The 26,820-nt window shown below is 36.1% G+C and overlaps 1 protein-coding gene across 4 annotated transcripts in view; it reads right to left on the bottom strand.

The window, feature by feature from the left end:
- GAS2 (growth arrest specific 2) overlaps positions 1 to 26,820 on the bottom strand; it is a 131,169-nt gene that overhangs the window by 69,424 nt on the left and 34,925 nt on the right. For all 4 annotated transcript variants that reach the window (XM_086677805.1, XM_025928684.2, XM_086677804.1 and 1 more), the window contains exon 4: positions 10,347 to 10,488. In XM_086677805.1, the coding sequence (XP_086533931.1) occupies positions 10,347 to 10,488 (142 nt within the window). The remainder of the gene's footprint in view (positions 1 to 10,346; positions 10,489 to 26,820) is intronic.

Consider the following 26,820-nt stretch of genomic DNA (forward strand, 5'->3'; position numbering starts at 1 on the left):
ACCTGACCCAACTATACATTCCTTGACCAACTCATTATACATATTTTGAGGACTATGTAAGCACTGGGATAGATACACTTAAAGGAAAATAAAATTCATCCTGAAAAAAACAGTCATGTGGCTAGTAAAGGAAAGACAATGTGATATATAAGACACTTTACTAGGGCACCTGGCTGGCTCAGTCGGTTAAGCGTCCGACTTTGGCTCAGGTCATGATCTCACACTTGGTGAGTTCAAGCCCCACATCGGGCTCTGTGCTCATAGCTCGGACCCTGGAGCCTGCTTCGGATTCTGTGTCTCCCTTTCTCTCTGCCCCTCCCACTCTCTCTCTCTCTGTCTCTCTCTCTCTCAAAAATAAACAATAAAAAAAAAATTTAAAGGAAAGACACATTACTGTTGTGTACTTCTTTGCTTCCTCAACAGAGCTAATCAATTTAAAACAGGTTTAGCATGCCCAAACTCAGATGTTGAATCTACCATGGACTCATCAGAAAATTAATTTTGGCAAACTAAAAAGAAACTGCATGATTCTTCATATCCTTAACAGATTCAGCCTATGCAATTTAAGACAAATGAACCTCTTCTTCAGCATCATTTCTTAGGAAAAACTAGTAGAATGATAATATTTTACTGCCCAGTTTTCTTGGAAATATATTTTATAAAGGAAAACATTGCTTCAAAACCACACCTGTGCTATTGTCTCACACATTAATGGCTTTTTTAATTGGCATATTATAACTGGCTCATAATGGCCAACCACCCCCCCAAAAAAAAAAACAGTATCTGATGACTAATAAGCAATGAATGAGATGAAGCTGTACAGGTGCAAAATTTAACACAAAACTGTAATGACTCAATAAATAATATATCTCAAAACTCAAGGATGATGACAATCATCTGGCGATGATAGTGGTTTTGACAGTGAACTAAATAAAGACTAAAACTTTACCTGGTGTCTTGAGAAAATGCAAATTATGGCAATGTTTGTTTAATTGTAAAAGCAAATATTCTTCCCCTATTGCTATAAAATTAAATTCAAGAGTCTTTAAATAGTATCTAAATTTTCCAAAGAGGTGACTTTATTTGGTTTTTGCACTGAAACAAGTTCTAAACTAAGTTAATAGGAAGAGATTCAAATCACAAAGATCTGAGTGTGAGTGTTCATGCTTACTGGCTGTATTCTCTTGGGCAGTTATTCTGTAAAATCTCATTTTGGGGGGCGCCTGGGTGGCGCAGTCGGTTAAGCGTCCGACTTCAGCCAGGTCACGATCTCGCGGTCCGTGAGTTCGAGCCCCGCGTCAGGCTCTGGGCTGATGGCTTGGAGCCTGGAGCCTGTTTCCGATTCTGTGTCTCCCTCTCTCTCTGCCCCTCCCCCGTTCATGCTCTGTCTCTCTCTGTCCCAAAAATAAAAAAATAAAAAAAATCTCATTTTGGGAAACACAACAGTTTACACCTTGCAATATTTTTGTGAGGATTAAGCCAAATAATATTTATTGTTATTCTTAGCACAGTGTTTGGCACATAGGAAAGATTTTCCCGAGGTTAGTTTTATTATTTTTTAAATTTTTGTTATAAATTCTTTGTTTAAAGATTAACTTCATTTAGCTTAGCCAACAATAATTCACTTATTTTTTCCCTAAAAACATGTTTTTGTGTGTGCACCAGTCAGATATTAGGCACTACTATAAAAACTCTGGGATAGGGGTGCCTGGGTGGCTCAGTTGGTTTAGCATCGGACTTCAGCTCAGATCATGATCACATGGCTCGTGGGTTCGAACCCCGCATCAGGCTCTATGCTGACAGCTCAGAGCCTGGAGCTGCTTCAGATTCCATGTCTCCCTCTCTCTCTCTGCCCTCCCCCACTCACACTCCGTCTCTCTCTCTCTCTCTCTCTCTCTCTCTCAAAAATAAATAAACATTAAAAAAAACTTTGGAATAAAAAATTACTAGTGGTAAAATGTGTATAATTTATAGTGGTCCCATTATAAGGAGTGTATTTTGAATATTTTATCATTTATTTTATATCAGAAATAATTAAAAATCAATCAATCTAAATCAAATGCCAGGTTAAGTAGGTCAATTTGGTCAGCATATAAAGAAATTTAAAGCAGATATCCTATACCTATTACAAGTTTGTGCTCAATACAGAGCTTAAGTAACAATTGTATTAAAATACGTGATTTTGTGAAACAGCAAACACCTTACATTAATTTTCCTGTATCTGTGAATGAAATAATTTAGATGAGTCCATGTTTAGTAAATTACCAAGTTGATTATGTATTACTGAAGGCATGTCTTTGTCGCAATGATTAAAAATATGGCTTTTAGTATATCGTATTTGAACTAAAGACTTTGTATTGAGTCCTAAGTATATTTATGTTAAATCACTTTACTGATTCATCTTTTCAAAAAAAACCAAGAAAACTTCTACTTATGCTGAAGTTTAGAGTAGAAAACATTTTTTTTTTCAGTCTGTCATCGAAACATTTACATGGTCTTTTGCTTTAAGTTAGAAGAGGGGATCACTACTTTTTTCTGTCCTCTAAAAAATTCTTTTTAAAACAAATCAAAAGCTCTCTGGTCAATGGTCATTATTATGCCAAAGGTTTTATCATTGAGGTTTTTCTTTTAATAATCAAAACCATCTCAAAGAAAAGCAGAATGCAGAACACCTCTGGGGAAAGTAACACAGATCCCTATTCAAAAATATGTGGCAAGAGACTCAGTCTTATAACCTAGATTCTATAAAAATCTCATGGGCATCAAATGTCAAATGGAGTGCTGCTAGCTCCAGGAATAGAAATGAGGCCTTCCCCTAAAGCAAAGGGTAGAGTTTCAATGTCACAGAATCTGCAACTATAAAATGCATTCAACCATAAATGTATAGTTTAGCTAAATGTATTAAGTTTCAACACATGGGCAAAGAAACAAAAGCATGAAAAATTGTGTTGTCTATTTGGTGTCTGTACATTAGAGACTACAATATTTACACATTGGCTTTGAGGGAAACCGGTTTTTAGATTTATATTTAGGAAGGAAATTTGAAATACAATTATGTTTTTGACAGAATATTGTTTAGTTGTGAAAATATCATAAATTAATAGCTGTCCACCTTCCCAGAATAGGGAAGGCTCTAATACTCAGAAAAGTGGTATAATAGGAAATACAGTTAACTAGAAGTCAGAAGGATGAAGTTCTAGCCCAGGCTGCATAATTTTTTCATCTCTCAAACAGGCATTTTGCCTTCTACTTGTTCTTCCTGATGAGGTGAAGGGCACTTGGTACATATAGCAAGTACTCAATAAATGTGACTCCCTTGCTACTCGATTGGGGTCCACAAACCAGAAGCATTGGCATCAGCTGGGAGCTGAATAAAACTACAAATTATTGGGCCCCACCCCAAACTTACTGATCAGAATCTACAATTAAACAAGTTCTCCGGGGGATGAGTAAGCACTTTAAGGTTGGAAAAGCACTGTATTAGCCAATGCTGTGATTATTATAATAAACATCAGTCAGGGGTTCCTAGGTGGCTCAGTAGGTTGAGCATCTGACTTCAGCTCAGGTCATGACCTCACAGTTCATGAGTTCCAGCCCCACATCAGGCTCTGTGCTGACAGCTCAGAGCCTGGAGCCTGCTTCAGATTCTGTGTCTCCCTCTCTCTCTGCCCTTCCCCTGCTCGCTCTATCTCTCTCTCTCAAAAATAAACATTAAACATCAGTTATAATTCCTTTATTTTGTTAAAAAGATTCCAATGTGCTTTGCTATATATAATATGCTCTACAAATGTTTCAGATAGCAGTGATGATGATGATGAATGGAGGGAAAGTAATTCATGCATTGAATTAGCCCTTAATGTGTACTATGGGCATTTCTCTCCTGCCAGGATTAATAAAGTACTAAAAATGTTTTTCTAGAAATTCTAGAAATTTAAGGGCTAGTCACAAACTGCTCCCTGTATGTCACTCCTGGTAAGACTCATGCAGAAACCTTTCAGCTTAAAGGTAGGGGGCAATTAGGGATAGTACAGCAATTTAGGTGCCTTGAAACTGATCTCAAGAAAGCTAAAGAAAAAGCAAAGAATCTCACCAACTCATAAACGCTGGGTGCGCATGTACCCAGATTTCTCAGAATCATTATTCACATTTAGAAAGGCTATGACATCCACATAATTCACAGAAACAAGAATATTTCATTCATAATCTCATCAGTTATGGAATATGTATAGAATATAATGTAGTTAAGTGCCTTTGCCACTGAGTCAAGAAATGTCCTGCACCAAGTGATGTCCTTCCTTTCTTTAGTACTGGACTTCATGTGAAATTAATGGGTTAAGTCACTAACACTCAGAACAGCAATTAGAGGCAAGAATCTTTTCTAATTTGGTTTGCAGTTACACTTTATTTTTCCTCTTTAAATAATCATATGAACTTCTAAAATTAACTCAGAGCATAACTTTCTATAACACAGGGGCATGATCTTTGGAGGTAAATGGAGCTGAATTCAAATTCCACCTGGGCCATTGAGAAGGTGTGAACATTGGGCAAGTTATTTAATTCTCTGGGCCCCAGGATCTCATTTATAAAATGAAGGTTGTTGGAGAAGTAGATATGGTAAGACGTGCACTGCCTAGCTACCATTATTGAGCATATAGTTATTAGTATTGAATATTGTACAGCAAAAATTTGATCCTGGAAAAGCTAGAAAGCTGTTCATTTCCCTAATTTAACCTTGACTTTGCTGAGTCTTGATGTAATTATCATTCTAGGGAGACGTTTAGTTCTCTCAATCAGATTCTGTACTGTTTTCTCATACCTTTGCCCTGGCATACGGCAAATAGCTAAATTTGGAAAGAATTTCTGAGTTCAAAGTAAAAATATGAACTGAGATGCTAATAAATTAAAATTAAAAAAACAAAAGTCTAACATAATTGTCTCTGGGAAAGAAACTGAATATAAATAACCCAAATGCTGAATGGATGTCTTGAAACTGTCATCCTAACAAAAGGATATTTTATTTTATACTAATAAAACTAATATAAGTTTTTTCCATAGAAATGTTCTTAGAGTCCATAATAACAAGATAATAACAAGAGATGATTTATCAAACACTGGAAGGTAGGCATAGATTCCTTTTCTGATGTTAACAAGTGACTTTATAAAATGGAGAACAATATTTAAAAGTCCACACGTAATCCTTTTTAGTTTTCTGCAGCAACATCAAACCAATACTGTGAATAGAACAGTGCTTGACCAAGGTTCAGTAAAAGAAAGGGTTTTGTAAAACTACTCATTGGGGTCATGCATCCACAGAAGACAACGCCACACAGCCAACACAAACACAGAAAATAAAAATAAAGAGCAAATCACACACATTTGCATGCTAGCACAACAGATAGCAAACCCTTTTCTTGCTGAGTAGATTCTTTCTCTGAGAAATAGATGAAGGATAGTCACTGGCCTCCAAATCCTATAATCATCCAATAACATAATGATATTGACACAATTACTGCAAACACGACATTATGCATTTTTAAAGTATTCTCCACCCCATCCTTCCCCGCCCCGCCCCCCCACCCTTTTCACAGCTCCCTGGAATGTATACATATTGAGCAACGTAAATAAGGCTCTGGGAAAAATAATTACACTTGAAAATTTCTAAATTAGTATAGTAAAATAAATTACAAATAATAAATCCCCTATACAAGAACATTGCTAATGAATGAAAAAATTTCTTACTTAAAATATCTTAGAGAAATTCATATAAGAGCATCAATATTGGGAATTCATAACTTAAAACTTTTTAAGACTGAGAGTATATCATAGATTTTTGGTCTTAATTTAAATGATAAAAAATGAATCATATCAAAATATCCAGCACTGGGTTACAAAAGGTTGTTAAAATATTTAACCTTTGAAAATTATTATATTTATTATTAGGGAGAATATTAATACATTCTATTAACTTCTATAGACTGAAAACCGAAATGCTTTCACACCTAGAATCTTCTAAACATTTTTTCTTTACTCCACCATTAAAAGAAAAGTTCATTTCTTTTAAAATAATTATTGGCGGGAGTATTTTGTCTTTAGAATGATAAACTACATACTATTAAATTTAAGGAAGCATTCATGTTCATCTTTGGAATCTAAAGCACAATCCTAAATATTTTTAAAGAATCCAATGAAACCAATTGTGAGACATGAAAAAAAAAAAAAAAACTCAAATCTCCTCTAGCCACTGACCTATATGTCAGTGTGGTTTGAACAGTGGGGGTTGTAGCTGAGCATTATATGCAGACCTGTAAGGGTAAAGCCTGCCCTGCAGAGCACACAAAGATCCACGTGGTCTACTCTTAGAGCAGTATAAAATTCGCCAAACACTTGAAATGTCACTTTAACTTCGACAATGGGAAATAGCCCTTACAATTCTCAGTGTGTACAATTCTAGGCCAACAAATAATTCTCTATGCAAATTGGTTCCAATGGTATCTTAATATAAATAACATTAACTGCTCATACTTCAGATGGCATGCCACCTCTATTGACTGATGTTTGTTAACAGACAATAAGAAGAAAATAATACCGTTTATAACCTGATTTCTGTTTGTCTTTCTTTCAAATTCTGAAAATACTTTAATGGTCATTTACTATATATGTGTGACCTCATGTTCATAGCAGATTGTAGGTTTTCTATATCCTTAAATAGTCTCAGCAATATTTTTGGTTCGTACCTACAGATGCCTCTAGTTTGTTTAAGATATCACTAAATGTCATAGAGTCAGTTCATTTCCCTTTGTTTTACTATTATTAAAAAAAAAAGCATTTCAGTGGACATTCTGGTGCTTACTTCTACTTATTTCCTTTGGATAAACTTTTAGAAGTAGAACAATTTGCTGAAAATAAATAAATAAATACACACTTGTGAGGTCTTTAATACATAAGGCCAAATTGCCCTCTAAAGAAGGCATGCCTATTTCCAATTTTCTTCAGCAATGTATAGAAGATCCTATTTTCCCACATACTCAACCTAAATATATAATTTTCTTCTATTTTGCTAATTTTCCATAGCTTTTATTTGCATTTACCTTATTGCTAAGGTTTTGTATCTTTATTAGATTTTTTTATGTCTTCTATGACGAGGCTGTTCATGACTTTTGTCCGTTTTTCTATTGCCTCATTTCTGAAACACTATTTAGGATAGAGTGAATTTATGATCTGAGAGTTGACATTTCACAGAGGAATAATTATCAAGAATTTCATAGAAGATAAACTGCAGGTTATAGCCTGTATGTGATTATATCGGGTGGCATAAAAAGCTATCTGCCAAGAATCAAAAAGACAAGAAGCATGAGAGAAGCATATGGAGTCAGCCGCTATCCATACACCCCAGTTCATCCCTGGCATACCTTCCCCACCACTGAGATTTCTTGTCATTAGCTGTTGTGGAAAGAGAACAGATTGAGTGAGTTGGGAATCTAGATCCGCTTGCAAATAACTGTACAAAGAAACACTGCAACAGAGGGTAGCATATCAGTTGCCACAAAGATAAGAATGCTTTATGCAGGCAAAGACCTTTGAACAGCTAAAGACAGAAGCCTCTTGATACACTCTCAGGACAGTGATCTACTTTATCATTCATTCAAACAGATTTTTCCCCTTCATCAGGGCATCTTTTCATTTATTTGCTGTTCAAAACACCAGGACACAAAGGATGCACTTCATCTTGTGTGTCACTGAAATGAAATCTTGAGGTAGGAAAAAAGAAAAACGCTTGCCCTAAATTCTCTTTCAAAAGTGAAGTGTGAAAAGACATCAAGCAGAGTACACAGCGTTATTGTTGCAAGAAAGTCAATTCTGCAATCTGGAGTCCAAGGCCATCGGCAGTGACTCAATCACTTCCTTACCCACAGTGAATAATAAGAAAAATCTAAGAAGAAAGGGTTCCACTTGGGGAAATGGAATTTCTCATTGTCCTTCTCTTGATTATCATTAGCATCTATGGGCACAGCTGTTTCCTTTCTCTGAATAATCCTAAAGTCAACGCTATAATATTGGCTCCTTTCTGTCTCCACAGGGTCTATTATACCTCACCTCATGTCCTATTCTGAGCAGCAGAAATTTCAAATTTGTCTTTCATTGAGCAACAAACCAGAAAGCCCAACTATCTGATTTAGTTTGCTACCGAGAGGCTTAAAAATTACTCGAAAACTTGGTGTCATTAAACTTTCTTAGATACATAAATACATTTTAATTGCAAGTTATAATATAGAAGATATTCAAAATGAAAGAGGTTTCAATAAAATACTCAGTAGCTATTATGCATAAATTATCTTGGATTTTCTTTTTATAAAGTCAGCGTTTTTTTTTTTTCTTTTTCAAGCAGAGTGAAGAACTAAGTCATCACAAAATTCAACTTGACATAATTTTATATGCTGCAGAGTATGTATTTATATACCAGGACCTTTATTATACAGTTGCTTTAGGCTTTATTGTTTCAAGATAAAATGTATTACTTATTATCTGAATGGGGTTTTAAAAAGCCATCCAAGCTTCTTGGCTTCCAACCAAAAGTTTTATTACTTCAATTAACAAAAGGAACTCAGAGGCAGTGAGAAAACTGAGACAAGATCACACTCCCATTCCCAGCTCCTCCTCATCCTAGGGTAGTCACTGAAAAAGATGTTTCTTAAATGAAAACCAGTACAACAAACAAATGCTCAAGTAATAGAGGAGTTTCCCCACGTGGTAGTTCCTTTCATAACGCAGGGGCACTGCAGAATTTTAAATCGTGATGTTGTTTGTCCACATAGGAAGAGTATACTCCTTGTGACTAAGGTCTGAATTTTTTAACTTATCGTTCATTCATTTGATGTTTCAAACATTTGTGTGTGTGTGTGTGAACAATTCCACCACGACCCCCTCCTATAATTCCTCACTCATATAGTTTCCCATAAACATGAAAGTTAAAATCTATTTGTAAAATTAGCAGAAGACTGAAGAAGAGTGATATATGTACACACATCTTCCACCAAGGTTGGTTTACTTTAATGTGCGGAAACAGTAGTCAAAGCCCATTTATATAACGATCATTCAAGAAGCACATGATTGTGTATGGTAGGCTACTGTGCAATTCTTCCAGTTTATTTTTTCTTTCAGGTATAGTATAAAATATTCTCCTAATCTAAATTCATATAATTTTCCTCTCTGCTGAGAGAATTCTCAGAAATTTGATGGCAATCTTTTCCACATCACCTTCCCTCCTCTTAGTACAAACACAAATTTCCATAAGCATGTAAAATGAGTAAGATTTTAGCTGTTAACCATCAATTTTCCTGGGTTCAGCAGGGAAATGTTTTGTGAGGCTTCGGGGCAAAAGGTTATTCTCACCGTTTGGAAGGCAATTTGTATACCTGTTCTCTCTAAAGGATGTTCCGCTTACTTTGATGCTAATATTTGGTATTATGTGATTTTGTGAATTGATTTTTAAAGCCTCAGGCAAAAGAACCAAAGCTCCCATCCTTCCCCCACAGATGTCTCCATTCTTCACTCAGTTCTATTTCATTATAATGGAACTTTAATTCCGATACTTTACGTGCGAGAGCTATACTGGGCAGAGCTGACACAGGAGGGCTCAACATTTAACAGTAGCCAATCAAGTGATGTCAAAACCCTGAACCATTCAATGTATGTTTCCTCCCAAGGAAATACAAAAGCTTGCTCTATGGTCTGGAAGTGGACTTGCCAAAATTCAATTATAAAGTAAAACAAGTCAAAAACCCCATAATTATCTGGGTAGGTTTAGACACTAAAGTATCTTTTATTTCATCATCTTCAATTATCCCAATCTCCTGCTTGCTTACCTGATTTTTAAATCACTAAAAATAGATACATAAATAAACTTCCACTTCAACCAAGATAGAGTTTACAGGAAATGGTGTTTCATCCTTTTGTAGAGGTGAAAAGACAATGGTGCCTTTATGGCTGTAGCAGACATATAGAGCTACTGTTCTAGTCCAGGTTAGAGCCTGGTGGTAAAATTGAAGCCTACATTTTCCAAATACCCGAATTTTGCATTGTATATACATGATTTTAGCTTGGAAAGAATGGCACTATTCATATTCCTATCTTTTCATGCATAAAGTGACAAACAGTAAAAGGGCATGCATATTTTTCTACCTTCAAAGATTCATGTTTACAGCAAAACTGCAAGTTTACATGAAGTTTTTCAATTAACCTGTGAAATGACCACACAAACAAGTTTTGAAAGCTATACAAAGTCTTTGATAGTTATGACAAAGATACATAATAATCTTATCAGCTAAAATTCTGAAGGAAATACATACCCAAACCTTCAGATTCAAACAGACAGGTTTCATCTACCCCTAAATCTCGGCACCAGGATAAGAAATTTGCTGTGTTGTCTCTGGCAAAAAAGGAGCCTGAGGGCGCAGAGGCTTTGCATGGAATCTTCTTCAAAGGAAGACGCTGAAAAAAAACAAAAAAAATCTCACTCTGGTGGAAAGTCTGGCAAAGTCATCACAGCAGCACATTAAGTAAACATTTATGTTTTCAACAAAATGTTTTAGAATAACCTCATGTCAATAAATAGGTTAGTGAAGAGCTATAGAAAAGGAAGTGAAATGCACATGACATTTAGATGCCATTAAGAAACTATAGGGGTGCCTGGGTGGCTCAGTTGGTTAAGCGTCCTACTCTTAATTTCAACTCAGGTATGATCTCACGGTTTGTGAGTCCAAGCCCTGCATCAGGCTCTACACTGACAGTGCAGGGCCCTCTTGGCATTCACAGATCTCTCTCTCTCCTTCTGCCCCTCTTCTCCACTCACTCTCTCTCTCTCTCTCAAAATAAACTTTAAAAAAAAAATTCTAAAAAACTGTCCATATAAACAAATCCTTGCCTTTTCTACTATCTAGTAGAAATACACATAAGTCCCTTCCCTGGCTCAGATTGCCTCTTTTCTTTCTCTTGTATTAATTTTTTTTTTTTGGCTTTATCTTTCATCCAAGTACTCTATCATTACTTCTCACAAATTATTTATAAATGTATTTTCCATTTGTGAAAGAATGAAACACAAATATACTATATGAAGATAGATAATACGTAATACACAAACCTGCATTCTTATGTGCCTACATACATACACATATATCAATATATTATATTATTAATATTTTACATTATAATATAAAAACAATTCTGGTTGGATTTCTGCTATCTGACCCTAAAACATATTGACATTCTTCTGGGATAAGAAAATTCTTAAGATAAAGGGAGGGTGTGAACCTGGACAGACTCTTTTATTAACAGTCTGTCATAAAATTTTAGCCAGGAAATCTCCACTGGTACCATAACAAGTGTTATAAAGAACTGTGTGGGCTTTCTTTCTTTAATAGAACATAACCAATTTCCATGGCATTCCAGGAAGTCACAGAATGCAATTCTATGTGATGGGAAAGAGTGAACAATGCATTTGCATGGTGGAGGCTACATAGAGCTTTGCCTCAAGGAGAGAAATTCACTTTGTGATTTAAATTCATAAATAAATGTTCCCTCCATTCATTGTAAACGAAAAAATAGAAGCAAAATGTTGTTGATTGTTGAGTTCGTTTGCAGGAACAGCTATAAAAAAATGAGATAGTGGCCTTAGTAGATTGGTGAAGTCCTGCTAACATCATACTAGAGTTCTTCCTGTCCAAAGATTTTATAGCCACATACCTGAAACATTCAGTTACTACCTCACTTAAAGTCTGTGTCTGTCCAATCACAAAGGTCTATCTTTTTCTTGCCGACTGAATTTAACTTAGAGGAGACATGATCAAGACTTTTTCACACAAATATGTCTATAGTTATATATTTTAGGCATTACTGCCATATACATAAATCATGTATGGGGCTACTTATGTAGCAATAACCCCTTAATGATTTTGGGTAAGTAATGGTTTTGAAATAAATGATTTTCTTTTTTTTTTTAAGTTTATTTATTGATTTTGAGAGACAGAGAGAGAGAGAGCAGACAGGTGCATGTGCACAGGGTGGGGAAAGGGCAGAGAGAGTGGGAGAGAATCTCAAGTACAGAGCCTGACATGGGACTCAATCTCACAAACCATGAGATCGTAATGTGAGTGGAAATCAAGAGTCAGATGCTTAACCAACTGAGCCACCCAGGCATTCCAAAGAAATGATTTTCTATATGAATTGTAAAAATAATCAGAAATAGCATAGTTTAATATTTCCTCTAAAAAATATTCACAACCATCAATCACTACTTATTAAAGTTAAAATATATATATCCTTAAATCTAGCAATTCACTTCAAAGTATATATCCTAAAGATATAATAGCATTTGGGCTTAAAAATATATATGCAAGTATATGTTGAACAGAAAATATAGAAACAAGAATATGTCAAAAGAGGGCTGGTTGGTGGAATAATACATAGTATACATACAATGGAATGCAAAGCAATTATTTTTAAAAAGTAAGGAAAAAATGTATGTATATTGAACTATACAGATATTCAGTATGTACTTGAAAATAATTTGCCAACAGATATGTATACCACAGTTTCATTTTATGATTGTGTGTACATGTGTGTATACATACACACACTATATACGGAGAGATACAGATGGCCATATATAAGGTTATGTTGCATATAAATATGTTGTATGATAAATATGAATATCATACTAACTTAAATAATGTTAGTTTAGGGAAAATTAAAGAATGACATGCATTAAATTGATCGTAATTACCACTGAGGAAGGTGATTGATGCATATAGTTTCATTTACTTCATTACATATTTCCAAACTGAGTAGGATGATTTTAAATGACTTTAACTATTTTATCAATATTTTCAGATTAAATTGTCAAAATCAGCCAATTGTATCATTCAAAGATAAAAGAGGATTTTCTGGGAAAAAAAAATCTCTAAGAGATGACTATAAAGTTTTTTATGATGTGACTAAGGCAAAGATCATCTCTAAAGAAAGAACATCAACAGATTCAAACACAGCCACATTAAGATTTACCACCTCAAAAAAAAAAAAAAAAAGATTTACCACCTCTATCCCTGGGTGGGGAAAGAAAAAACACGTAAAGCTATTTAAAACATAGGAATGAGTTTTCATATAGGAAGTATAACCTAGAAATTATAAACTATTTGACACAGTTAAGGGCACATTAAGGACATAACAGCTCACAACTTGTATAGCAGAAAGGAATACAATATCCATATTGCACTCGAGAAGCTAGAGATTGATTTGACACTTAATCTACCAAGGGACACATTTTGAGAGAATACTCACAAGAAACAAGCCCTCAAATATCATTCAGCCTATTCTTGAAGAACTTACAAGGACAAGCACTGAGCACAGAAATGAAAATAGCATTTTTCCCCTATAAGCTTGTAACCTTACAAAGTCATTTACATAACATATACCTGAATGTAAGTCTTATTTAAAATTCATTCATATTTGAAGACATGAAAGTTATTGTAGGCTAAATAAAATGAAAGCTGGCTACTGATACTCCATAACTTGGGAATTTCCAGTGCAAGGAATTCAATAGTAATAGCAATCTAACAAGGTGTTATTTAAGTGATTTATAGGGTGTTTGTTTCTGTTCTGGAGCTGTCAGATTTAGTGCTTCCGTATCACCTGAAGACTTAGGAAACTTCCAATCTCCATCCAGATGAAATGTTTTATTTGGTAAAATTTGAAAAAGTTATCCTCATTGGTCCAAATGGCTAACTAATTGAGCCCTCACACACAGTACCTATAAAGGTCATAACACATAACCAGGAATAAGGATCTCTGTGCACTGGCTAACAGAAGTAGCATACTTACAGAATCTAATATTCTTCCTGGTTGAACACCACCCCCAAATCAAAGGTCTTTCCAGGGTTACTGTGTCATTTATAATTAAGAGTCCTAGGGCAGAAGTTTGATTTCATTTGAATTACAGAACAAATGATTTAATAATATCAGCCCTCAATCCTTTTGAACTTAAAATTGTTTTTGATATATTTTATACCAAAGTATTTATAAAGTTCTAAACACCTTGGCAATTATATCTCTTCCAGTTCTGTGATTTTCTTTCTTTTTTTTTTTTAATGTTTATTCATTTTTGAGATAGAGAGACAGAGAAAGAGGGACAGGGTGCAAGTGGGACAGGGGCAGAGACAGAGGGAGACACAGAATCCAAAGCAGGCTCCAGGCTCTGAGCTGTCAGCACAGAGCCCAACGTGTGGCTCCAACTCACAAACCACAAGATCATGACCTGGGCTGAAGTCAGATGCTCAACGGACTGAGCCACCCAGGTTCTCCCTGTTATTTTCTTAATTGTTAATTTCTTTAGGTTTTCATGAAAATCCTGGGGTGGGGGGTGGGGAACCAACTCTGGATCTCTTCTTTAATATCAGTAAACAAAATAAAAACTAATAAATTGGATAAAATCGAACTATTTCCTTGCCTAGAAAATCTTGAAGAAGAGTTTTATTACAGAGAACTGCTATAAGTAATCATGGATGTGTACACTTGAAAAGCTGAAAATGGACTATAGATATGGAGAGAAATACTTCTGCCCTAAAGAACTGGAGATTTGAAAGGGAACCTCCCCACATGGCTCATCATATTGTCCATATTAATTTTCCCTTTACTGCTCACCTCTTCAAACAACTCCTACAACATTTAAATTATAGACCATCTCAATTATTTACTGATGTAAGTTTTTCCAGGCAGTGTTGTTACTCATTATGTCCCCAAAACCTGACAGATGAATGGTAAGACTTGCATGAATGCTAAGACTTGACCCCTCAAACTAGATTGGAATCAATGTAGGGCAGGAGCAAAGTTTTACATCAGAGTTTTTTCATTCCCAGGGGGCACATTTCCAGGGCCTTTAAAATTCATTAAATTCATAGGATAACTTATACATTACATTACTTCTGTAAACTAAGAAATGTATAACTGAAAAATCAAAGTAACACCTTTGAACTGTTTTTGAAAGTTACTGAATATAGAAGGGTGAGTACAGAATAATCACCACGCTGAACCGCGACTGGGTCAAAATTTAGGCTCACTGACTCACTAGCAAGAGTCATGCTACTGTATCCCAGCCTCCATAGCATGGGATTCGATATTTTGTGTTAGCAAAATGAGAAGTGACTCTCAATCACTGGGATCACATGCAAGTAGTCAACGGGGTGCACATTAATTTTTCTAGTATCGAGTTAAATGTTTATATTTTTTTCTTTCAGTGGGATTAACTCAGGATATGTACTCATGGCCCCCAAAATACTTACAGACTGGATGATTAATATACAAAAGAATGGTTTCAATTCCAAAGTGTCTTCCCATTCCCTTCTGGCAACAAACAAGTTAGGTTGCAATAAAAAGAATTTAAATTTACTTCTAAAGGCTTTTAATTTTTTCCATTATCTGCTAGGGCTTTAGAGGCCAAAGTCAGTTATCTCACCTTCTTGGGATGCTCTGGGTAAATGACTTAATGTTTCAGTGCCTCAGCCTCCTGTTCAAATGCACATAGAAGACAATGCATCTCATCGGGTATACGTGTGTGAATGTGAGTTAAATAATATAATTCGAGTGCAGAAGCAAGTGTTTCATAAAGTTTACTCCACTACCATGGGAGTACCCACTAGTGACATGGGGCTAGTAAACACTTTGAACTGTGGTGCAACTAGAGAACTAATTTGTCAATTTTACTTCATTTTAATCTCCGTGAGATGGTGGATGTTAGCTGAACCTATGATGGATTCATTTTATAACATATGTAAATCAAACCATAACGCTGCATGTCTTAAACATAAACACTGATGTATGTCAAGTATTTCTCAATAAAACTGGGAAAATCCATTTAAATTTCAAAAGACACATGTGGCTTATGGCTATCCTATTAGCACATTCATAATAGAGAAAGGACAGCTGCTTTTGGGGTTTGAGGGTCCAATATTTGGCCACTTGACTAGTTTCCCTTTGAACTAATACCATTTTCATTTCTTTCAACTACCCTCAAAACCAATAGTTCCCCTGGATATAGTTACATGAGACACACAATTATATTGGTCACCTACAAAGAGTTAACTTATATGCTGCAGAGCTCAACTTGTGTATGTCCTAGTTAAGGTTGTGAGTGTTGTAGCTTCAAAAGGGCAGCGTGATTACATATAGTACTTATAGATCTATTTATAATTCTTACAATAGCCTACACCTAGAGAACCAGAATCTTACTTAGTGCCTTACTTACAAGCAGTACTGACTTATTTATTTTGGTCTGAATCATATGGTGGGTGGGAAAAGAGAGGATTAAAACTGTGAGTGACAACCATGCTTCAGGCACACAAAACTTACTTTCATATAGATTATCCTATTTCATTCTTAAAAAAAAATGATGCCTTGGGGCGCCTGGGTGGCGCAGTCGGTTAAGCGTCCGACTTCAACCAGGTCACGATCTCGCGATCCGTGAGTTCGAGCCCCGCGTCAGGCTCTTGGCTGATGGCTCAGAGCCTGGAGCCTGTTTCCGATTCTGTGTCTCCCTCTCTCTCTGTCCCTCCCCCGTTCATGCTCTGTCTCTCTCTGTCCCAAAAATAAATAAACGTTGGAAAAAAAAAAAAGAAAAGAAAAAAAAAAAATGATGCCTTGAATTAGGTAGGTAATAGTTTCTACATTTTCCAAGATGAAAAAATTGAGCTCATACATAGTTTAAATCAAATTATTCAATCTCTTATACCCATATGCTTCTAACTGTTCTATAATAGCTCACCAATGCTTGGAATTTAATATATTTCAGCAGTTGATTTATTTTCCCATTTTTTGGCCAGGTAACATTAAAATGAAGAATATGTATTCTCTCTCCCCTGTCAAACTAAAAAGAGAATAGAGAGAATGGCATCTCTGGTCCTCTGCACGCAAAGAACTGAAAATTTAATACTAGTAGTTTAAATAACCCATTCTTCACCAAAGTTTGATTGCATCTAGTAGACATTTCAGATATAAAACAGAAGACCTACATAAAAGAAGATGTGGAAATTGCCAAGAACTAATATCTTTCCTTTTCCAAAGAGTATATAGAATGTACTGTTCAAACACACAGGCAATAAAGTCACTCTTTCCATGATGGAATTAATGTCTCCACTTGTATCCCCTTGTTGCTTTTAGTTTCACTGATATATTTTATGGAAGAAAACCTCTCAATAAAATTATTTGAACATTCACAGTATCAAGGTATCTAAACAGAACTACCAAGTGGCTTTGGAAAGGATGAAACTGTATCCTTTAAGATCAAAATTATTAAAATGAAAAATAGGAGAAACTTCTTTCTGGTGCCACCAACCTCTCCTGGGAATTCTGCAATAGGACTTTATGCCTCAGATAGAGTGAGCTATGATTTAGTACAGTCACAACTGAACTCACTGGATTTAACTCAAAATGAACCTCTTCTCTCCTTTCCTTCTCCAGATATATTCTACCCTAGAGAGAACAGGTCTTAGAGCAAAATTTGGTGTAATCTCCACGCTGTATGGCATACAAATATTCACACAAATTTTTAAAATATTTTTTAAAAGGTTTCTCACATCAGAATTCTGGTATACCCAGTAAATCATGAGGAAATCACTTAAATAAATGTAGAAAATATGTTAAGATTTTGAATCATCTGAAATTGAATCATCAGAAATATACTTCTGGCATAACGTAAACTGATGCTGGCAATGAAGTCCCAGCCTAGTGCTCAAACTTCAGGCTGAAAGGATGAGATGGATAATGGAAAGTTAAGATGGAATAGAGTTGAAAACTTGCATCCACACAAAAACCTGCACATGGATATTTATAGCAGTTTTGCTTTATTCATAAATGCCCAAACTTGGAGGCAACCAAGATGTCCTTCAATAGGTGAATGGAACTGCTCTACAAAAATCCAGACAATGGAATATTATTCAGTACTAAGAAGACATGAGCTATTGGGACGTCTGGGTAGCTCTGTGGATTAAGCATCCGACTTCAGCTCAGGTCATGATCTCACGACTCATGGGGTTGAGCCCCACGTCGGGCTCTGTGCTGACAGCTCAGAGCATGGAGCCTGCTTCAGATTCTGTGTCTCCCTCTCTCTCTGCCCCTCCCCTGCTCATGCTCTCTCTCTCTCTCTCTCTCTCTCGCAAAAATAAATAATAAAAACATTAAAAAAGTTAAAAAAAAAAAAAAAAAAGACATGAGCTATCCAGCCTTAAAAGACATGTTGGAGCCTTAACTGTATATTACTAAGCAAAAGAAGCCAATGTGAAAAGGCTACGTATCGCATGATTCTAATTATATACAAAAGGTAAAACTATGGAAAGAGTAAAATAATTAAAGGATAGGGAAAAGGGAAGGATGCATAGGTGATTCACCATGAGATTCATCACATGGGATTTTTAAGACGTGAAACTAACTTTAAAAAAAAATGTTTTTTGAGTTTATTTATTTTGAGGGAGAGAGAGAGAGAGGGCAAGCATGAGCAGAGGAGGGGCAGAGAGACGGAGAGAGAGAATACTAAGCAGGCTCTGCACTGTCAGTGCAGAGCTTGATATGAGCCTTGAACCCACAAACCATGAGATCATGACCTGAGCAGAAATCAAGAGTCAGATACTTGAACAACTGAAACTATTCTGTAAGATACTATAATGGTGGATATACATCATTACACATTTGTGAAAACCCACAGAATTCACAACCAGGAAACTGAATCCTATTATAACCATGGACTTTGAGTGATATTGACGTGTCAATATAGGTTCATTATTTGTAACAAATGTACCATCCAGTTGTATGTCCTGCTCAAGTATGCCTTGAATCTAAAACTGCTCTAAAAATTAAAGTCTATAAAAAAGTTATTATGTTATTGATAGGTGTTTAAAAGCACCAAATGCTTCACAAAGGAGAAAAAAAAACCTTGGTGTTAAACAAAAAAAAGCATTGTTTCCATTGTTATGTACATTGTGCCTAATTTTACATATACACCCACATGGGAATCATTATATAAATGCTATGCTACTATGAAAAGCTTCTGTTCTCCCAAATAATTATTTACATATGACCAGACGGAGATTAGCTTCTTAAAAATTTCAAAAGTCTAGTCCTACCCTTTAAAATTCAGTTAACTGGCACAGCTACTAATTCTGAATAGAAATAATTTAATCTGAATCAACTCAAGCAATCATTATTAAATCATAGCTCCACATCAGTTGTAACGGTTGGCACTGCAGACAGAAATACAAAAAAGATAAAGCCGAGGCTGCTTTTCAGTGACCCTCAGTGACTCTGAGAAAAAGACTTTAAAATCATCATGTCTTGCGGCACCTGGGTGGCTCAGTCGGCTAAATGTCCAACATCAACCCAGGTCATGATCTCGGGGTCCATGAGTTCGAGCCCCACGTCGGGCTCTGTGCTGACAGCTCGGAGTCTGGAGCCTCCTTTGGATTCTGTGTCTCCCTCTCTCTCTCTGCACCGCCCCCCCCCCAACCCTGCTCATGTTCTGTCTCTGTCTCTCTCAAAAATAAACATTAAAAAAATCATCAAAGGGGCGCCTGGGTGGCGCAGTCGGTTAAGCGTCCGGCTTCAGCCAGGTCACGATCTCGCGGTCCGTGAGTTCGAGCCCCGCGTCGGGCTCTGGGCTGATGGCTCGGAGCCTGGAGCCTGTTTCCGATTCTGTGTCTCCCTCTCTCTCTGCACCTCGCCCGTTCATGCTCTGTCTCTCTGTCCCAAAAATAAATAAACGTTGAAAAAAAAATGTTTTAAAAAAATAAAAATAAAAAAAATCATCAAAAATAAATAAATAAATAAATAAAATCACTTCTTATGATAAGAAATACAATAGAAGTTTAAGTATTTAAATAGAAGTTAAAATTTAGCTCTTTGGGAAATTTCAACCTGAATGGGGAGGGGCTGATTGAACATCACGATAGCAAAGCCTCAGAAAGGGGCTGTAATTTACACAATTGAAGGATCTCAAGTGCTCAACAGGCATATAAGGACAGTACTGTCCAGAAAGTGAAACATCTGACAAAGCCTGAACCAGGATGGCTGCTATGGGTGAGCATAAAATGCACGTAGAAGAGAAAATGAGACCGGAAAAGTCAACTGGGTTTGAGTCACAAAAGGTATAATTATACCTTACGAGAATTGCCAATATTATAATCTCAACCAGGGTTACAAACTCAAAGGCTCAGAAGTGGCCAGGCAGATCAAATAAAAGAATGAAGCAGCTAGTTCCCAGAGATTATAAGGAGCGGTGGGGATTGTGGAAATCTGAAGAACTCATACCAGTCCAGGAGGGGCCGACATATTTATTTAAGTCTAAGACATCACCATAAAAAATACAGTCTCAATGTTGTTAGACATTTCAATTTTTTAGAAGAATTTGGAAATCTAGACATTTTGATGTGCAAACTCCTTGACTCTGAACAACTGAATCTATAGACAGATGCATGTGTTTGCCTGCAGGAAATGATTTTAACATATAAACTAATAAGTAATCCAACTACACATATCCTCTGGAAAAATAATTATGTTATTTGTTGTCAACAGTGACTTAAAGGACTGAATAAAAAAATTTAGATAATTCTATGGAAGTAAAAAATAACTGATTTCTTTTTCTTCTGCCATCTCCATCTTCACAGCTAGAGTACCAAGACTTCACGAGTCAGGCATCAATCGGAAGAAGAGAAACTTACTCTGTGAACCGGAAAGATTTCACAGAGAAAAAAAAGGGCTGTTGGATACTAGGCAGAGCAGTCCTTCAGATTTCTTAATTATTAATTAATTATAGGAGCTCAAACAAATTGATGATAGTTTCAAACATGTTCTTGAGAACGTATGTTAGTTTTCTGTGTCCCTTCTAAAATTAAGGAATTATATTAAGGAAACAAGCAAGAAAAGTCTTATCAGATGTATCTTGTGACGAAGTTTTGGGATGATTTGGGGTTCACGGGGTTTGGAGCTGACGGCCAAAAAAGAATTCTTGAAGATGTCTTTGGTGCAAAAAGGTGATGTTGATAAAGCACAGACAGGACCCATGGGCAGGAAGAGGTGCACTGGGGTTGTGGGAGGGGTGACCATTTAATGGAGTCAGGGAAAAAGGGTTTCCAAAAAAACTTTCATATGCTAAAGACTTACTGGAGGCCTAGCTATTGTCAAGCTGAGGTTGTTTTTCCCTCTAGCAAAGCATTAACATGAAGACAGTAGGAAGTTCCTGGACTTTAGGCTATGATGGGATTGCCTTTTTCTGGTAAACCAGTGGAGACTCTTATCTGTTTAACCAGTTGTATTTTGTTTTGTTTTGTTTTTGTTTTTGTCCTTTCCTGATTTTGGATAGCCTGGAGTATTCAAGGAGTATCATACGTGTCCCATGGTGGGGGGTGGGGGGGGGGGTGGGTGCTGTTAGCCTGCACTTTGCCCTCAGCTTACCCCCTACCCTCAGCATCTTCAATTTTTCATTTCCCACTAACATTTTGTACATTTTAAGACATAATAATTTAAAATGATTGGCAGCAAATTTTGAGTTCACAGAGTCACTGATGCTAATATTTTAGCTAAAACTACTTTTTGGTAGGCATCTCTAAAATAGCCAACAAAGAAAAGCATTGTCAGAAGTCCAAGGATTATTTCCTGAATGGATTCCAGAAAACCCAATTTATTTTAGTGGCTAGCATACTTCCAAACACTTTTTGAGCAAAGACTCTCTCTCTCTCTCTCTCTCTCTCTCTCTCTCTCTCTCTCTCTCTCACTTTGTTTTGGTAACTTCACTGCACTACAGATTTTAGGCACACTACAAGTGTTCACCAATAGTGATAGCTTCCTAGACTTTCAGTAAATTTGAATGATGGAAATGTTAAACTTTTAGTAAATCAAAGAGAAAAGGCTTAAGCCTTGAAACTACAACTCATCAGCAATCAGACTGAGTCATCAAGAAGTTAGTTAATCTATTTAACCTTTTGGAACTTCAGATCTATCATTTGTAACATGTTTTGAGAATTAAATAAGATGTTTTGGAAAGTGTCTATCCTACACCACAGCTTATCTTCGATTAATGTTATTTTTTTTTTTCAAATATGTGTCTACTTTCAGTTCTTTTTACAAAGAATGCCCTGAGGAGAAGTGAAAAATAGTTACGTCGTCACATCTGTAATTAGGGGAAAAAATTTAAAGCAGACGCTCTACATTAGTATGGTGATTTAATCACAATTTGTTTTTATCCATCTTCTAATTTCTTTTCATTATTATGTTGTGCATTCATATCTGTTCTCCACATTCCAATTAGAGTAGACTTTTAAAAAGGCAAATTTAGCGTCCCAGTGCTTTTAGGATAAAGCAAAGCTCCTGCTAGTACAGCCTCCACGATTTGTATTAGCCCCACTCCTACCTGCAGACCTAGCAGAGGACCTCAATGCTCCCTACAGGCTCACCAGCCTCTACTCCCACTCTTGATGCTCCCCGTGCTCCCTCCCACCACACAGCCCTGACACAAGGGTTCTCTCTGTCCTTCCCTTACCTCTTTGCCCAAGTAAGTTTGCCAACTCATTTGCTTATTTCTTTTCTTGAGCAGAAATGTAAAGAGTGGTGTGAGATGAGCCCACAGGGCTCATAACTCTTGGATACCCATGAGGGTATATGGCACAGACACCCATGATTTTTCCCCAAACTTTTCTTCCCCTGCTTTTCCAATTGTAAAATAAAGCACCGCCATCCATTTCTTCACATATGAAACCCAATCTCCCTCACCTTTTGGCATATTATTTTGAATTAGAGATACTTGAGAAACCGCCAGAGCAAGAAAGGCGCTCTGACCTTACTTGGTCTCTCAACAAGCAGGGGATAAATCTCCCATGTGAAAGGTACCAGGAGGGAAGACAGCATCCTTATCACCAGAGAATGGGAATTTAGGGCCAAGAAGTCTACGTAAACAAGCTTTATGCTTCTTCTTCTTCACTAATTTACTACTCCAAGTCCAAACCCCTTTGTCTTGTCAATTCTTCACAAATGTATTGTTTCTTTGTCTACAAGCTATAAGAGCTTCCTGCTTTGGTCACTTCTTTGGGTCATATATCTTTATGGGACTCGCAAACATATGAAATTAAATTTGTTTTCTGTCTGTTAATCTGTCTTGGGTCAGTTTAATTATTAGACTAACCAAAGACCCTAGAAAGGAAGAAGGGAAACATTTTCCATCCCTGTCCCACCAAGTTTCAATAGATCTCAAAACCACGTGCTTCTTTCCAGTACCACTGCTAGCACCTCAGGTTGATGGTCATTATCTCTCTCCTAAGCAGGGCAATAGCTTCCTATGAGAGGTCCTTACTTCCATATTCACCTCTCCCTTCCAACCCATTCACCACACTGCAAATGTCATCTTTTTAAAAGATTTTATCAAGCCCCCGTTTAAAATACTTCAATGGCATAATGTTTTTTTTTTAATTTTTTTTTAACATTTATTTATTTTTGAGAGAGAGAGAGAGAGAGAGAGAGAGAGTGAGTTAGAGTGAGTGGGGTAGGGAAAGAGAGAGAAGGAGACACAGAATCCGAAGAAGGCTCCAGGCTCTGAGCTGTCAGCACAGAGCTTGACATGGGGCTCAAACCCATGAACAGTGAGATCACTACCTGAGTCAAAGTGGGAAGCTTATTTGTTGTTCTTAATATACGGGCCAACATTCAACAAATTTGGCTCTGGTCTCATTCTGGACACTAATAATACATGCTAGTATCCAAACACTTGCTTGACTTTTAGTTTCTTAAAGTCATCATGCACCTCCACAACTGAGGGCTTTTCCCATGAGCTATTTTCCATATTTGGAACATTCTAGATCCCCTTTCTGTCTGGCTAATTCCCATTCCTGCTTCAAAATAATATAAAAGTCCTTTCGACAAGACTGCCCTTTCTACAATGTTGCCCTTTTAAAGTTACCATATACTTGGATTTTCCCATACTTACACATCACACAGTTGTAATTCACTGTTAGCTTAACTATTTGCTTAATGTTATTCTTCCTAACAACCTGCTACTCTACAAGGTAGCATATTTTAGGTGTTCAATAAATGTTTTTTGAATAATTGATTGAATGGCATCAATATAATGGATGGCATGGTGATACAAACTGCTGATATATGTCATTTATTGAACATTTATTTATATCTGTATTCTTACATGTTCGTATTTTATTAACTTAACTAGAATATAAGCCCTTTGAGAGGGGACAGGAATGTTTTACACTTTTTTTTATTTATCAGTATCTTGAATACAGCACTCAAAACATATCTATCAATTGAAAGTTCTAGATCATCTGTGAAAGACTTTATATAGGGAAGTCAGAGAAGGCATCAGCCAAAAGACAACATCTGAACACAGACCTAAAGGGAGTGAGGAGCAAGTCATATATATTTCTGAAGAAAAAATATTCTGAGAAGATAGAAGAGCAATTGAAAAGGCCCTGTGGTAGTTGGGACCTGTTTGTTGGGTTCAAAGACCAAGGAGGTCATTATGACTGCAGCAAAGCAGAGTTTGGGGAAAGTCACATGAAACGAGATCAGATAGTTAGCTAGGAAATTGAGTATGTAGGGCCTTGTATGTAATCATAAAGATTTAGGCTTTTAGTTGAAGTGAGTCATGATGCCATTAGAGAATTGTCAGCTAAGAAATAGCATGATATGATATAAGTTTTAAATTATTTAATGATTTAATCTATGTTAAAAGTTTACTCTGACAAAGAATAAGTACTTAGTAAAAGCTTACTTTATTATCATATCTCATGGTATTCAGTAAGTCTGAAAAAAAGATCAGATAGCTACTTCTCAAACTTTAAAAAATATTTAAACATAGCAAATATGATAAATAGAACAAAATATGGGGTGGTTCCTCATTTATGATTTTCAATACATACACATGTTTTTTATACATTTGTACATGCATTTATCATATACATACAAATATAGAGATTAATCTTTCCTGTCTTAATGTTCCCACTGTACCTGTGTAAAATATGTTTATTCTGAGTTTTGTATGTCTATAACACTATTCTTCCCTAGATTGTGATCATCCAGAATAAGTTCTTGGTCTGGGAAGACCATGAACTTGAGGTGAGCAAAATATTCTGTTTATTTTCACTCTCCTCTAATTTTTTTTTTTTTTGTGTGTGAGAAAGAGAGAGAGTGTGAGAGTGGGGGAGAGGGGCAGAGTGAGAGAGAATCTTAAACAGGCTCCACACTCAGTGCAGAGCCCAATGGGAGGCCTGATCCCATGACCATGAGATCATGACTTAAGCCAAAATTCAGAGTCAGACGCTCAACTGACTGAGCCACCCAGGCTTCTCTTTCCTCTGATTTTCAATATACTTTTATTATGAATGTAATGTCTAGAATGTATACCTGAAATATTAAGTTTACTTTCTCTTTTACTTTAAAACTACAGTATTTTTCAGAACCCTTGTTCACTGTTGGTGGGAATGCAAACTGGTGTAACCACTGTGGAACACAGAATGGAAGTCCCTCAAAAAATTAAAAATATAAGTACCCCTCTGATCTAATGATTTTCAATGTCAATTCAAAAACACAAGAAACAATAAATGTTGTTAAGGATGTGGAGAAAAAGGAACCCTTATGCACTGTTTGGGAATGCAAACTGGTGCAGCCACTGAGGACCAGTATGGAGTTTCCTCAAAAAGTTAAAAATAGAACTCCCCTAAGATCCAGTAATTGCACTACTAGGTATTTACCCAAAGAATACAAAAACAGTAATTTGAAAAGATATATGAACTCCTGTGTTTATTGCAGCATTATTTACAATACCCAAATTATGGAGGCAGCCTCAGTGTCCACTGATAGATAAATAGATGAAACAATGTGGTGTGTATATATATGTGTATATATATATATATATACATATATATATATATATATATGTATATATATATACACACACAATGGAATCTTATTACTCAGCCATAAAAGGAATGAAATCTTGTCATTTGCAACAACACGGATGGATCTAGAAGATATAATGGTAAGTGAAATACGCTAGTCAGAGAAAGATAGATACCATATAATTTCACTCATATGTGAAATTTAAGAAACAAAATAAATGAACAAAGGGGGGAAAAAAGAGGCAACCCAAAAACAAGACTCTTAACTAGAGTGAACCAACTGATGGTTAACAGAGGGGAGGTGGGGGGTGGGGGATGGGTGAAATAGTGAAAGGGATTAAATAGTACACTTGTCATGATGAAAACTGAGTAATGGATGGAACTGTTGAATCACTACATGGTACACCTGAAACTAATATAACAGTGTATGTTAACTACAATAGAATTGAAATACATTTTTTAAAAAACTACAGTATTTTCAAAACCAATGCCAGATTGATAAAAATAAGCAAACACATTGCTTATTTTTTTAGCTTGTGCTTTAATATTTATTTTTAATAATATAGTAACCATATTTCAAAAAATGTTGATACCTTCTATTTTGTGTTTTATAATCCTTAATGTCATGCATTTAAAAACATCATGAAAAAGGATCGGCAGGCCTCACCCAATGGTTAAAGAAGGCAGGATACAAAAATAATTGTCTCTGATCTAGAAGGCAGAGTCGGTGACTTATTGGCCTTTATAACACCTAGTACAAAACTGCCTCTCAAGAAATTCCCTAGACTTATTCAGAATTTAGTCAGTTCACTCCCATTTTAAGATTCCCTTCTTGGGCCACCTGGGGGGCTCAGTCGTTTAAGCGTCCAACTTCAGCTCAGGTCATGATCTT

This window comes from Puma concolor, chromosome D1 (genome assembly GCF_028749965.1).
Source record: "Puma concolor isolate L17-30 chromosome D1, mPumCon1.1.hap2, whole genome shotgun sequence".
NCBI classification, from domain to species: domain Eukaryota; kingdom Metazoa; phylum Chordata; class Mammalia; order Carnivora; family Felidae; genus Puma; species Puma concolor.